The 13,672-nt window shown below is 35.1% G+C and overlaps 4 protein-coding genes and 2 long non-coding RNA genes across 13 annotated transcripts; 3 read left to right on the top strand and 3 right to left on the bottom strand.

The window, feature by feature from the left end:
* The first annotated feature begins 299 nt into the window (after window positions 1-299).
* Window positions 300-3,002, top strand: LOC149692006 (CST complex subunit STN1-like). Of its 4 annotated transcripts, none has more exons than XM_089867678.1 (6): window positions 300-436; window positions 1,009-1,178; window positions 1,291-1,377; window positions 2,014-2,091; window positions 2,169-2,315; window positions 2,666-3,002. In XM_089867678.1, exons 2-6 carry the CDS (start codon window positions 1,124-1,126, stop codon window positions 2,731-2,733), a joined length of 435 nt encoding a protein of 144 aa, XP_089723804.1. In that variant the 5' UTR covers window positions 300-436; window positions 1,009-1,123; the 3' UTR covers window positions 2,734-3,002. The 4 variants fall into 4 exon arrangements, with proteins under 4 accessions (XP_089723804.1, XP_089723801.1, XP_089723802.1 ...); XM_089867675.1 differs by lacking the exon at window positions 300-436 and adding an exon at window positions 624-764; XM_089867676.1 differs by lacking the exon at window positions 300-436 and adding an exon at window positions 626-764 and having other exon boundaries at window positions 1,018-1,178.
* Window positions 2,628-6,446, bottom strand: rho-4 (rhomboid-4). The gene is made up of 6 exons (XM_089867665.1): window positions 6,135-6,446; window positions 6,005-6,028; window positions 5,212-5,556; window positions 4,280-4,422; window positions 4,007-4,220; window positions 2,628-3,518 (listed from the first exon to the last, which is right to left on the bottom strand). The coding sequence occupies exons 1-6, from the start codon at window positions 6,216-6,218 to the stop codon at window positions 3,204-3,206; spliced, it is 1,125 nt and encodes a 374-aa protein (XP_089723791.1). The 5' UTR covers window positions 6,219-6,446; the 3' UTR covers window positions 2,628-3,203.
* An 82-nt stretch (window positions 6,447-6,528) lies between these two features.
* On the top strand, window positions 6,529-10,877 carry LOC149692002 (uncharacterized). The gene is made up of 2 exons (XR_016382598.1): window positions 6,529-6,946; window positions 10,133-10,877. It is a non-coding gene; the product is annotated as an uncharacterized LOC149692002 (long non-coding RNA).
* LOC149692004 (uncharacterized) lies at window positions 6,962-8,958 on the top strand. Its single transcript, XM_089867669.1, has 5 exons — window positions 6,962-7,168; window positions 7,232-7,348; window positions 7,413-7,702; window positions 7,764-7,940; window positions 8,212-8,958. The coding sequence occupies exons 3-5, from the start codon at window positions 7,420-7,422 to the stop codon at window positions 8,589-8,591; spliced, it is 840 nt and encodes a 279-aa protein (XP_089723795.1). The 5' UTR covers window positions 6,962-7,168; window positions 7,232-7,348; window positions 7,413-7,419; the 3' UTR covers window positions 8,592-8,958.
* Window positions 8,807-10,064, bottom strand: LOC149692003 (uncharacterized). Of its 5 annotated transcripts, none has more exons than XR_016382587.1 (3): window positions 9,848-10,064; window positions 9,674-9,784; window positions 8,807-9,595 (listed from the first exon to the last, which is right to left on the bottom strand). It is a non-coding gene; the product is annotated as an uncharacterized LOC149692003 (long non-coding RNA). The 5 variants fall into 5 exon arrangements; XR_016382588.1 differs by having other exon boundaries at window positions 8,807-9,592; XR_016382586.1 differs by having other exon boundaries at window positions 8,807-9,784.
* Window positions 10,357-13,359, bottom strand: ais (DExD-box helicase 52). Its single transcript, XM_089867648.1, has 10 exons — window positions 13,151-13,359; window positions 12,944-13,042; window positions 12,693-12,878; window positions 12,540-12,620; window positions 12,325-12,484; window positions 12,159-12,231; window positions 11,492-11,695; window positions 10,807-11,171; window positions 10,651-10,726; window positions 10,357-10,578 (listed from the first exon to the last, which is right to left on the bottom strand). Exons 1-10 carry the CDS (start codon window positions 13,232-13,234, stop codon window positions 10,377-10,379), a joined length of 1,530 nt encoding a protein of 509 aa, XP_089723774.1. The 5' UTR covers window positions 13,235-13,359; the 3' UTR covers window positions 10,357-10,376.
* Window positions 13,360-13,672: the final 313 nt, after the last annotated feature.

The raw sequence follows: 13,672 nt of genomic DNA, 5'->3' as shown, positions 1-13,672 counted from the left end.
GTCATGATATATGAATTTTATAAAGACATAATGGTACTTCAAATTCGGAAAAAAAACTCGGGGACGATAATTCGTTGCTCAAAAATTAAAAAGGTCTAAAAAGAAGTAATGAATTCTGGCTCAAGACAATTCTCCAAACTTAGGAAGGACTCGGATCACAAGAATTAATATTTCACGAATTGGAATAGATAACAGCGCAGTGACGATGAGTATAAAATGTTACTGCCCTTACAACCTAGGTAGTCGGCTTCAGTTACGTGTAGTCCGGGAAAGCTGTGGCTAACAATAAAGTGTAACAACTTTAAAACAAGGGGCTAGGAACAGTTATTAATCACCCTCGGTCGTCGTATTGACCCTTGGCACTATTCCTTTTGCGTCGTCTGCTAAAATTAAGGATTGTGTAAAATCAATATAACTTCGACCAAAGGTTCATAAGGTAAGTTCCATAAGTTTGTCACTGGCTAATGGGAGTATGTCTAGATTCTAGAAGTGACACAGGTTAAACTCATATTCTCCTAAAGCGACGCGTGGTGAGTGGTGAGGCGCAGCATAGCCCACTTGATCACGCTGGCTGCACGCGCTATAGAAGCCCGCTCAATCGACCCTAAAAATGAGAATAACATAGGTTCGGTCTAAAATTCAAACCCGTCTGGTTTTAACATGGGCCTCTATGGGAGGGGACCCGTTTTTTCAACGTTTTTGACAATATTAGTGCATCTACTGGTTCAAATCTCTTGAATTTTTAATGAGACGTGTATTGAAAGGTTTGATATTATCCTGTAAAATTTAAAGTCTTCAGCTATAATAGTTTTTTTTATAAAAAAATAAAAATCATCACGTAGTAGAGAAACTGAAGGGGCAAAATTCTCTACTATGTGAAGGTTTTTATTTTTTATAAAAAAAAAACTATTAAAGCTGAAGGCTTTAAATTAATAAACTAAGTACTGAATTTACAATTGTGACATTGGAAATTAATTTTTATTAAAAAATCTATTTATTTGCTTTGAGTTATTACAGATGATGTTATGCTCCATAAAGATTAACATTACGAGTTCGAATAGAAAATCCCTGACGTTGAAGATAGGGAGTTGCAGACTCATGTCAGTCAATAACCCTGTAAACCATGACTTATACTTTAGTTTTTTTGAGAGAACTAACAGAATGGAAGAACCTGAATCGTAAGTAACTATAATCACGAATATCCAAACAACATTGAGTTGATAATGGGAACTTTTGGAATGGAATCATGTGTTATATGAAAATAATTAAATGATTAAATTTTCATATCAGTTCAAGGGAATTTTGAAGGTCGAAACTTTCGAATCTCGGGAGTAGTTATAGGAAAGCAGGTTTTTAGAGCCTTAACCAAATTAAAAGGTAAACCATGGTCCATGGATGAAGGATGCGCGTGAGGAAATTTGTTTTCACTCTACAGGATAGGCAACTCCCTATCTCGAACGACAGAATATTCTGTATATACTCTGTTACAACGTCGGTTGTCAGCACGCGCAAAGCTATTTCTCTATGTAACGTAGCTTTGTACGTGCTGTCAAGAGACAAAAAACTTCAGGATCTTCAGGATTAAAAATATCCGCGAGTTTTTTAGCTCGAGTGCACGGACCTCTAGACCTTAGTTTCAAATGCGTGTAGTAGACTGTATGCAATTTCACACGTATTTGAAACTAAGGCCTAGAGGTCCGTGCACTCGAGCTAAAAAACTCGCGGATATTTTAAATCCTGAAGATCCTGAAGTTTTTTGTCTCTTGACAGCACGTACAAGGCTACGTTACATAGAGACCTAGCTTTGCGCGTGCTGACAACCGACGTTGTAACAGAGTATATACAGAATATTCTGTCGTTCGAGATAGGGAGTTGCCGATCCTGTAGAGTGAAAACAAATTTCCTCACGCGCAGCGGCGCATCCTTCATCCATGGGTAAACGAAGAATGATTAAAGTTCAATTCAGTGAATGAAAAGTCGTTCCAAATCGAAAATATTTACAAATTTATGTAGTTGATGATGGAACTGGAGTTATAAACTGTGTATTGTTTCCCTTTGGCAATGACCTGTTAACAGAAAACCAATTAGAATGTAACAAGTTCAATTAAAGATTATTTGATATTTGTAGTATGACGGTAATATAAAGTATCCTTTTAACAATTTTTAAGGCATGAAGAAATGTTACCTTGGTACAAACTTCGCATCTTGTCTGGAGACGTTAAATAACCCAGAGCTGAATGTTGGAGATTACGCGCATCTGTATGGGGTTACAAACATATATAATGGAGAAATTCAAATTAAAATCCATTTTTATAGTAAATAAACATTAGTTAGGGCTGCATGAGTACTACATTACATGGAGTATCTCATTCAAGTATTGAGTCAAATACTCCAATAGGGAGCTAACAACTGGCTAGGGGGAAGAGATAGTCTGACGTCACGCAGCCCCGCTCTGGTTGGCATTTTTGCGCGTAGAATACTGTTTCCAACCGTTAGGGGGATGAAACTATAGTAAGAGATAGAAGGGTGTGACGTTTCAGGGTCAGAACTGTTAGCTCCCTATAGCATTTGAGAGGAAATTTTGGCGGTACTCGTCCAGCACTAATATTAATTAAATTAACAAAACATTTGCTTCAAAGTAATATTTAACTTTATTTTAAAACAGATATCATCAAAGATACAAATACAGAAACCCAGACTATATTAGAAACATTGTGTATGAAAAATAATTAAAATTAAGTAACCAATTAATCAAGCTCATTGAAACTAAAAAAAATTAAATAGTAACAACGTGTAACATTTAGTATAAATTAAATTGTTCGGAATTATCTTCATAAAAAATTCAAAACTTAATATTTATCAAGTTTGCGAGAAAATCAAATTCCTCAAATTGGACGGATAGCAAAACATTTTTAACTTAGTTTTTATATATATAAAGACTATCACCAGAAGCTATCACCCTTTTCGTAAAATAAAATTGTGCAACTGCATCTTTATAAAAATTTTAAAATCTTACTAATTCATCGTTATTCACTATAAGCATACATTTTAAAATAATACTTTTATTTTCCAAAATACCCAAACTGGTATTAATTTATATCCTTTAAGGCTTTCATTGGCATATAATTGTACGTTAAATTTATTTATTTTATTAAAAATTAAAAAAAAACACCCATTAAAAACATATTTTTTCTCCCGCATTTTTAAACTTCTTGAACAGGATAAAAATCCGCGTAAGCCGCATTCCATATGACGGCAAAAGCCATTAACAAAATGTAAATGGCTAACATGACTCTCCCTAGAATTACTTCCCAACGATAGACCCTGATATTATGCAATGCTACTATTCCAACCAAAAGACCAGCCAAAGCTCCAGCAAAGTGAGCCGCGTAACTAGTCTTGTTTTTATCCCCGCCTTCATCAAAGTAACGGTAATACAATGCCACTCCAATATCCATTCCAGCAAATGATATTAAGGCAGTTAAACGGGCCCATGCAAATTCCATTTCTTTGAAGTTCTATTCAATTAGTTGAAGAGTATCATCAGAAGTATATAATACTTCTCTTCGAGAGAAGTGTACTGCACAAAGCGGGGTAAGTGTAACGTCACTCTTCCCAACATCAGATCATTTAGAGCAAGGTTACTAAACCGAATCACATACACGATAAATAGTTCCCTCATCATTACTCCATTAGCATTTAAATATTTGGCAAGACGCATGCATGCGCTTGTGCATTTTTGTCCCACGTCAAGACAATCAAGGTTTGTGGGATGATTGCTGGGGATTTAGTGCCAAACAACTATAGAATTCACCTTACGGTGCGATGCCCATCTGGAGTTTGATGAGCGGGAATGCAAACTAAAAGGGATCCCTCGCCTGGGAAGAATGACGTTACATAACTAAAGCATTAAGAGGATACAGAGTGTCATCCTTCTTCTATTATCCCCTTCTGGTATCATCTACAAATCAGATTATTAAAAAACATTAAAACGATAAAAACTTACAATGATGACATTGGCAAGATGAGCGGCGATTAGAGCGTAAACTCCTCCCGAAGCTCCAGCCAAATAAGTGTGGGGATCTGATAAGGATGATCCCAAGGAACCTGCCAAGACACCCGCTAAATAGACCAGCGCGATTCTCCACCATTTGTGCACCATTTCCAAAGGAATACCCAAAACCAGTTGAATGAGGATGTTAAAAATGATGTGAACTAGTCTATTTGTAAAGGCCAATTAAATATAAAAGAAACTGAGACAGTTTAAACTAATTTTTACCCCGCATGAATGAACATGTAAGTTAAATATCGCCAGGCTTCTTTTCTACGATGAGGGTTATATATAAGTTTACTGTCAATGGGCACTGGCTTTGTAGCTCCCACCTCTTTGAATTTGATACAGTAATATACAAATATTCCGATCTATAATTATTTCCAAAGTATTACTAACAATTCTACCCTAATTTTCTATAACAGGGTTCGTACAAAATTTTTGGAATGAAATTCCCTGACTTTTCCAGGTTTTCCCTGACTAAATTCCACAAATTTCCCTGACCATTTGCAATAACGTACATTCACTCAAATAATCTTTGCACGAGTTATTTTTATAAAAATTAGCCAATTAATTCGTTTAAATTTAATTTAAAGTAAATCATAAATAAGCTGAGCGAGCGAAGCGAGCTCCGCGAATTTGGGGCTTTGCTCAAATTTCAGACAAAAATGTTTCTGATCACCATTATACTTTAAATTTCCCTCCAATATATTTTTCCCTGACATTTCCCTGACTTTTTAGGTCAATTTTAAATTTCCCTGACTTTTTAGGCCCATTTTCAATTTCCCTGACTTTTCCAGGTTTTCCCTGACTAAATTCCACAAATTTCCCTGACCATTTGCAATAACGTACATTCACTCAAATAATCTTTGCACGAGTTATTTTTATAAAAATTAGCCAATTAATTCGTTTAAATTTAATTTAAAGTAAATCATAAATAAGCTGAGCGAGCTCCGCGAATTTGGGGCTTTGCTCAAATCTCAGACAAAAATGTTTCTGATCACCATTATACTTTAAATTTCCCTCCAATATATTTTTCCCTGACATTTCCCTGACTTTTTAGGTCAATTTTAAATTTCCCTGACTTTTTAGGCCCATTTTCAATTTCCCTGACTTTTCCAGGTTTTCCAGGTCGTGTACGAACCCTGTATAAAACCTACTTCAATTAAACTAAACAGAACCATGCACAATGGTGGTGGACAACACTTATATTCTTCTAAGTAATACCGAACCGTTGTCGCTCTCTGTTTCTTTGGGACCACCGTAAACGCGGCAAACCTGACCAAACGTTGGAATCTTGGTCTTGCAGCCCCTAACTCAGTAGCGTGAACCATTCTAAGAAACTCCTCATAGCTTAAGTTGTCATCGTTATCCCAATCCGCTCTTTCCAAAATTTCCTCAATAACTTCTTTAGGCATATCAGTATTAAGCTCAGGGCTGCGTCCCTCATGGAGCAACTGCTTAAACTTCTCTAAAGGTATCAGGCCATCTCCGTCGGTATCATACTAATTAAGATATATATGCGTTTTAAGACCTAAACTATGAAAAGTTTAAGTAACATAACATTACACCCTAAAAAAACGGCCTTTTTCTATATATGAAACGAAAAATATATAAAAAAATGATCTCTTGTTACAAAATAGTTAGAAAACGAGGACAACTGCGCCGCCATTGGCTAAGTGGCGTCTGCTAAATCGAACCACTTACTCCTACAGGATTGGTTGAATGCTCAGAGCGCTCAGAGGCTGAGAGGTAAGGTAGGGAGGGAGGGGTCAAAGGTTCGGTTTGGCAGAAATGGCGGTGCAGTAGTCTTGGTTTTTAAGACTAATTAAATGCTAATTATTTTGTAATAAAAGATAATTTATTTTTTAAATATTTTTCCGTTTTATATTTAGAAAAAGGCTGTTCTTTAAAGGCGTAATGAATAAACCACATTTTCATTCAGAAGCTTACTTTATCAAAAATGGATCTCCATTGCTGTCAAAATTCAAAAAGCGAAATCCAATTAATAAATCCCACAAACAAAATCATTAATAAACACTAAAACATTGATTTGCCACTGTCAGTTTTGGATTTCACTTACCCTGTTCATTTCAATCGTATCATATTCCTGCTTTGGAGGTCCTACGCTTTTACGATAGAAAAACTTTCCTTTATTTACCGACATTTTGTTAAACTTGAACAGAAATAATTAATCTAACTGCTTTACAAAATTTATCTAACAAAAGCAATCGAACAACACCTGTATTATCATCATACAATCAATTACCGTATCGAATTGACTCATGCCCCTTTTTCCAGGTGTTTCCAATGAGATAGAATATATATATTAAACCTAGAGTCACAACGTGAGATCTCGAGATCGACGTTTCGCGATACACTATTTGTTGAGCATGAATCTTTATCAAATACGGGTGGCGCCACCTATTTATCACTCGATGAACTTTTTTACTACCTTCTGCTGCTATAATCTGTGTAACAAGCTGTCAAGATAGTTTTTTAAATGTGTTAAATAAAATACGCGAGTTAAATGATAAAAACTAGTCCTTTTTAATCTAATAAATCGATGAAATAAAAATCATAACGATGTTTCTGATTGCAAATAAGCGAGTAAAAGTTTTAATTAGTTCCGCTAGAGGCTCACAGATGGCGCTGTCATGTTTTGATAAACTTGCTTGATAAAAACAATGTGTATCGCGGTAAGCCGATTTTAATTGTAACTCTATCTATCTCATTGGTTTCAACCGTTGGAATTTTCCAGGGAGTAGTTGGTAGGGAGTGATAATCGGTTTCATTACAAATGCATAGTATCACAGATGGATCTCCCATAATATTACTCCATGGTGGAAGTTTCAAGTGGTTCCAGGAAATAGAGAATGTTAGGTAACGCCATAGGTAAATTAGCCTTATTCCTGATCAGCGCCACTAGGGTAGTGGCGAATTTTCGAACTACTAACTGACCATAGCCAATCAGAGGGCGCCAAAAACGGAAAGAAATTCTTTTTTACATTTCTGCTTTTTTTTACGAGTTAGCGGGCAAAAATCGTCGGTAAACGAGTTTTACGCGTGATTATTTCGTCCTAGAAGAGAAAACATCTTTGAAATGTCTGCTTTAAGGTATTTTTCACGATTAAAAACGATTTCAAATGACTGAAAATAAACTTTCGCCTTTAAAAACAGGAAAAAAGCAAGTTAACACGTTAAGCCTTGGCTCAATATTGACAGTTGAGTTGTCACAGTTTCGACCATGGACATTAGAATACTATAATGGTTTCGAGAAGTGGTTGAGCAGAGAAAGTAAAAGAAAGCTCGTATTTTTTCTCATTCAAACAAGACGGTGAAATTTAATCCTCAAATTTAGTTAAGAAATGTCAAAAAGAAACGCCGAAGAGAGTGTGAGGCCTAAGAAGCGAAGTGGACTTGTTGCTTCAACGTGTTTCGCTGAAGAATCTTCGAGGCGCTTATTCTGTATATGTAAGCAACCAAAGGACGTTACGCAAAAGATGTTACAATGTGGGACGTGCTTGGAATGGTATCATCCAAAATGCGTAAATTTAGAGGAAGAAGTACGACTTAATTTAATGCAAGATGAATGGTTATGTCAAGCATGTATTGATGTAATGGCGGTTAATCCAAATATGTCAAAAGAAGGTAGGGCAATAAATACGCCTAAAAGGTAATTGGTCAATTGATTATGCAGTTTTTTAATTAGGTTTGCTTAGACTTCAAGGCCGAGTAACGCCTAAGAATGGTTGGGGTAAAAAATTAGAGCTGACCGACTTGTCTGATGGTATAGCGGAAACTCATGCTACAGCAAAGCGTGAGCAAAAGCAAGGGTTCATGCTTTATAAAGAGGACAAGATTTTAGGCATTGAATCAAATCTTCAAGGTTTGTATATAAAATAAAATGTGAAGTAATTTACCATAAATAATACATACACATGCTTGTTTATATACATTGTTTTCAGGCTAGGAGGGTTCATACCATTTACAGGAGACCAGGCTACTCCGAGGAAAAAGTAGTCTGCACTTTTCTTCTACATGTAACCTTGTGCCAATGATATGAACCCTTCTAGCGCCAATGATATGAACCCTTCTAGCCTGAAAATATTTAGCCCCAAAATTATGAATAATGTATATAACACGATTTTCTGATTTAGGAAACTTGCTTTACTTCCGTGCAACTTGTGATGCTGAGAGAAGACCAACTTCTTATAACTTATTTAGTTGTTTCGTTATTGATGAAGAGCCCAATAGACTCAAATGGATATCATGCTCATGCCCAGCCGGAACCAATGGTGATTGTAAACATTCTATCGCGTTACTTTATCAGTTATTGAACTGCGTAAGGGCAGGAGAAGAAACATTACCTCTACGAGGTGTTTGTACAACCCGCCTTCAAATGTGGCATATGAACAAACCAAGAACTGACGAGCCTCTATTGTTCAATGATTTAGAAATAGTGAAACACGATCCCGCTTACACTTACCAGCAAATATTTTATGACTCTCTTACCCTATTTTGCAATAGAATTATTTAATAAGCCTTCCACAACCTCTAAGTGATGGTTGGTGTTATGTGTTTGTTATATCTTTTAAGTCGGAGACAATTACAACACGTCAAGCTAATTCAAACTCTTGACAGTCAAGTTGGATTCACTATCTACAGTTGCAATGTAGATATTGAGAAGCTAGGAGCATTTGAAATATTCCAGCGCGAATTTTTGATATATTGATCCTATGAACAAAATAAATCTTTTCTGGTTATAAAATACTTCTTTAATGACTGTTTATATCAACTTTTGTCAACATATTTAAAGGTTTAACATATGGGTGCTCTGTTTTGACATTATTTTGTACATTAAATATAAATTAAATAAATGACCAAAACGCTTCATAAGAACGAAATCCCGTGTAGTATTTTACTGATTTATCACTATTAATAAACTTTGTTACTGTAAACTTCTCTTTACTACGCAATAACAATAACTCAAATTCATTTCTTAGGAGTTTTTGTTTACGTGGTGTATATGGTGTATAAGTGGATTTCAATGATATTCCACTACTTGCTTTTGATGATGACACTCTCAAATAACAGCTGCACCAACTTGGGGTTGAACTTCCGGAGTTGGTAGTGGTTCTTCAGGATGATTAGGATAGGTACGCAATTGATTAAGTTCCTCTGGATCAACATGTAATGCTCCCATTTCTTCCAACAACTGCGTTCTATCTTTTGGACTCATATGTCCAAATGCTTCTTTAGGAACCGTTTGGCTACGAGTAGGGGAATGCGGCATTGCATCCAAAACTTTTGTATTTTCAAATATTGATGGAATTGCGAATGGCTTGAGACGTTTACATTGAGAACCAATAGTTGGAAACTAGTCTGTCTGTAGAAAGTGTTTGGAGCAAATTCGTGAACTATTCAGGTCTAGTGGTTTAGTTCCTACCCCAGCTGCTATAGCGCCTAACCATTTCTGTCTCATAACTTTATCTCGAGGGTAGGCGTGGTAAGAAAGGTAACTTTGACTGTTTCTAAAGACTTCTATGACACAACGGTTGTTAATCTTGGAAATTTTGACTAATCTTGAGTTACAACTATTATATTTAAACTAAATCTTACGAATTGTACATTATATAATGCAATTTCTCCAAACTGTGGCAATATACTACACTGTCAGCAACTCAACTGTCAATATTGAGCCAAGGCTTAACGTGTTAACTTGCTTTTTTCCTGTTTTTAAAGGCGAAAGTTTATTTTCAGTCATTTGAAATCGTTTTTAATCGTGAAAAATACCTTAAAGCAGACATTTCAAAGATGTTTTCTCTTCTAGGACGAAATAATCACGCGTAAAACTCGTTTACCGACGATTTTTGCCCGCTAACTCGTAAAAAAAAGCAGAAATGTAAAAAAGAATTTCTTTCCGTTTTTGGCGCCCTCTGATTGGCTATGGTCAGTTAGTAGTTCGAAAATTCGCCACTACCCTAGTGGCGCTGATCAGGAATAAGGCTAATTTCCTGTGTCAGTGACTCGGTGTTGATCCTTGTAAGATCAACTAACCTTAAGCGCAATTATTTACAGAGCCAAAATACCATAAAGCCTAATTATTTTAAGGTCGAATAAATTACGCCAAGAAATTATAGAAGCGAGAAATTATAGAAAAGAGTGGGAGAAACTTCAAAGGAAATAAACTAGAATACATTACAACCTTGGAAGAAGTAGAATTTAAACATAGAATAAACAGTTTTCTACTCCTTTCAAGACTGGATTCCACTAGAAATTTCTAAAAATAATATAGAAAGAAATTCAAGTTTCAATCAGGATTTTATTCATCTTTTAATCTTTTAATTTTTGAATCATTCGTTCGTTTCTTCTTTCTCTTAAATTTCTCTTTAGGAATTGTTGAGATTGATTTTCTTTTTGGAGCTTGTTTCGCTAATTGTTTCTTTTCTCTTCTAGATGGTTTTTTCAAAGCCATCATATAATCCGGAACTTCACAGCCAGAATCTTTCATTACTTGAGCAATTCTATATAAAATAATAAATAAAATACGATCTTTGCTACAAAAAATTGCACTACATACACTTATTTATACGTACGTTCTTAAATTGGAAACATCATCTTCAGTGAAAAATGTTATGGCTTCTCCGGGTCTTCCAGCTCGACCAGTTCTCCCTGTAAATAAAAAATAAAAAATAAATATTTATTCTAAATTAATTAAAACTAATTAAAATTTGTAATAACTAATAAGTTACCAATTCTATGAATATAAGACACGGCACTTGGTGGAAAATCATAATTTACAACCAGATTAACACCTCGGAAATCAATCCCTCTTCCCATCAATTCGGTACATAATAGCACCCATATTTTCCCAGCTCTAAAACTTTTAACAACATTGTCCCTTTGCGTTTGAGTTCTTTCAGCGTGTATAACATCCACGTTTATTCCATCATACACAAGCTCCGCGTATAATTCCTTCACTCTCTCTTTTGATTGAACAAACACCAAAACAGGAGGGGAAATTCCTTTCTTGATTAAATCCCGGAAGGCCACCAATTTACCACTTTCATTTCCCACAAATATTAAATCTTGTTTGATTATGTTTACAGCGGAATTTCTATAAGAAAAAACAAAAGATTAGTCCTATCAAAAACGGATTTATGGGATAAGAACGTCGGAGTTAGCGAATTCACTCCCCATCCTCGCATACTTTATTGAGAAACTTCGTCTGCTTATATTTTGACTCCACCCACAAATTCTGTATATAGCTACTAATCTAGAGATCGAATTTGTGGGTGGAGTCAAAATATAAGCAGACGAAGTTTCTCAATAAAGTATGCGAGGATGGGGAGTGAATTCGCTAACTCCGACGTTCTTATCCCATAAATCCGTTTTTGGTCCTATTAACGAGTACTATTATTTAATTTTATTCCTCACCTAGCACCAACAGAAACAGTTACAACATTATCCATATTTAATTTACACCAATTCTCAACTTCCGAAGCAAATGTAGCGCTAAACATTGCCCTTTTTAATCCAGGTCCATTGCAAGATTTATATATAACCGCTAATTGATCTCTAAAACCTTGTTTGCCTGTCTCAAAAAGCTTATCAGATTCATCAACAATCAGCCATTTAACCCTGAAAATAAATATCAGGGATTCAATAACGCACCTTGCTTCTAAACAATGAGATAGAATATATATATATAAACCTAGAGTCACAACGCGGGATCTCGAGATCGACGATTCGCGATACACTTTTTGTCGAGCATGAATCTTTATCAAATACGGGTGGCGCCACCTATTAATCACTTGAAGAACTTTTTTATTACCGTCTGCTGTCAAAATAGTTTTTTAAACGTGTTAAATAAAATAAGCGAGTTAAATAATAAAAACTCTAGTCCTTTTTTAATCTAATAAATAGATGAAATAAAAATCCTAACGATGTTTCTGATTGCAAATAAACAAGTAAAAGTTGTAATTAGTTCCGTTAGGTGGCGCTGTCATATTTTGATAAACTTGCTTGATAAAAATAATGTGTATCGCGGTAAGCCGATTTGAATTGGAACTCTATCTATCTCATTGACAAAAAACAATCTTACGTGTTCAAAGAAACTAGCGGAGGCTCTTGATTAAGTAGAAATACTAATCTGTTCGGAGTTGTAACTAAAATATCTGTTGAAATACTCAAAAAACAATTGAGAAATGAAACACTGCAATAATATATTTCACTTCCTAGTTCTTAAATATTAATAGACATTCCTATACCTTGCTTTTTTGATATTGGTTTATTGGCATTGGCCTTTTTAATAACCAAACTGGATATTCCAGTCCCTTCGGAAAGTTTTTGGCATTCTCTTTGAATTTGTTTAGCTAATTCTCTTGTTGGTGCTACTATAACAGCTCTTATTCCACTTCTTTTTGGTTCCTAAACATTTTTAGTCTTAGCTCTATGTTGGAAAGATACACACGATGAAGAATACCTTCAGGCTATGCAAAATAGGAATCAAAAAAGCAGCTGTTTTCCCAGAACCTGTAGGAGCGCAAGCTAAGAGTTCTCGATTCTTATAATTAAAAAGAAGTGTTTAAAAATTTGGAAAGCTTAGCCTTTCAATTTACAGACTGGTGTATCGTACCTCTAACAAAACGGGTATCGCTTGCATTTGGATGGGGGTTAATGATTCATATCCCATTTCCTTGATATTATTAAGAATAGTTTCACTAACTCCGTATAAAGAATGAAGGTCCTTAAAACTCGAAACTGGGTCTGGTACATCGGTTCCCCAAACAAAAATCTTACTTTTCTTTCTAAATTCATTTAACTGAACATAACAAATGTATTTGAGAAATTACTATTTGACAACCACTGACAGAATATTTTGCAAACCTTCTCTTGTTTCATGTTGTTAGCTTTAAATTTTTTGCGACATGGTTCAATGGCTTCATCTTTACTGTTTTCAATACTTTGTGATTTCTCTGTAATCACCTAATTCCAATAAAATATAATGTGCACCAAAACACGTGGTGCTTAAAACATGTGGTGGTCCTGGCGGCATAATTTTTGCCAAGGCTTAGAACACCATTATTGACTTACCGTGTTTATTTTGGGCTTTCTTTTTACATTTGAATTGAAATTAGCCCCACTAGAAAGTTTCTTATAAAAGTAGCCAGCGTCCATGATCAGTAAACATAGAAAAATCAATGTTTCATATATATATATATATTTAAATTTAAATAGAAAGTGAAGGAGCAAAATTCGACAAGAACTTCCAAAATAAGCAAGCAAAGTAGCAGACGAAATCCCCTGTCTACTAAACAGGCTGAGAAATAAGTATTTTTTTTAGACTCGTCGAGTCATGGAGGAAAGAGTGGAGATGGAGTAAAAAATGATGGGCGATCCGTGGCAATGAAGTTCTTCTAGTACCTTATGCTTTGCTAAGCGAAAACTTTCTCATCGAGAACTGATTTTCCGTTAATTAAATTTTACTCTGACAATATAAAGTCGAAAATAAATATAATAAACTTACCACTTTTTTGAAATCCTCTACAACTAATAATCTGCATCCACACACACAAACATATATATATATAATCACAAGTTAATTTACTTATATTA

Source organism: Phalangium opilio, unplaced genomic scaffold, assembly GCF_054372755.1.
Source record: "Phalangium opilio isolate 3A_F unplaced genomic scaffold, DU_Popi_V2 ptg000024l_1, whole genome shotgun sequence".
NCBI lineage: Eukaryota > Metazoa > Arthropoda > Arachnida > Opiliones > Phalangiidae > Phalangium > Phalangium opilio.
Note: the sequence above shows the minus strand (reverse complement) of the source record. Positions and strands in the feature narration are given on the sequence as shown.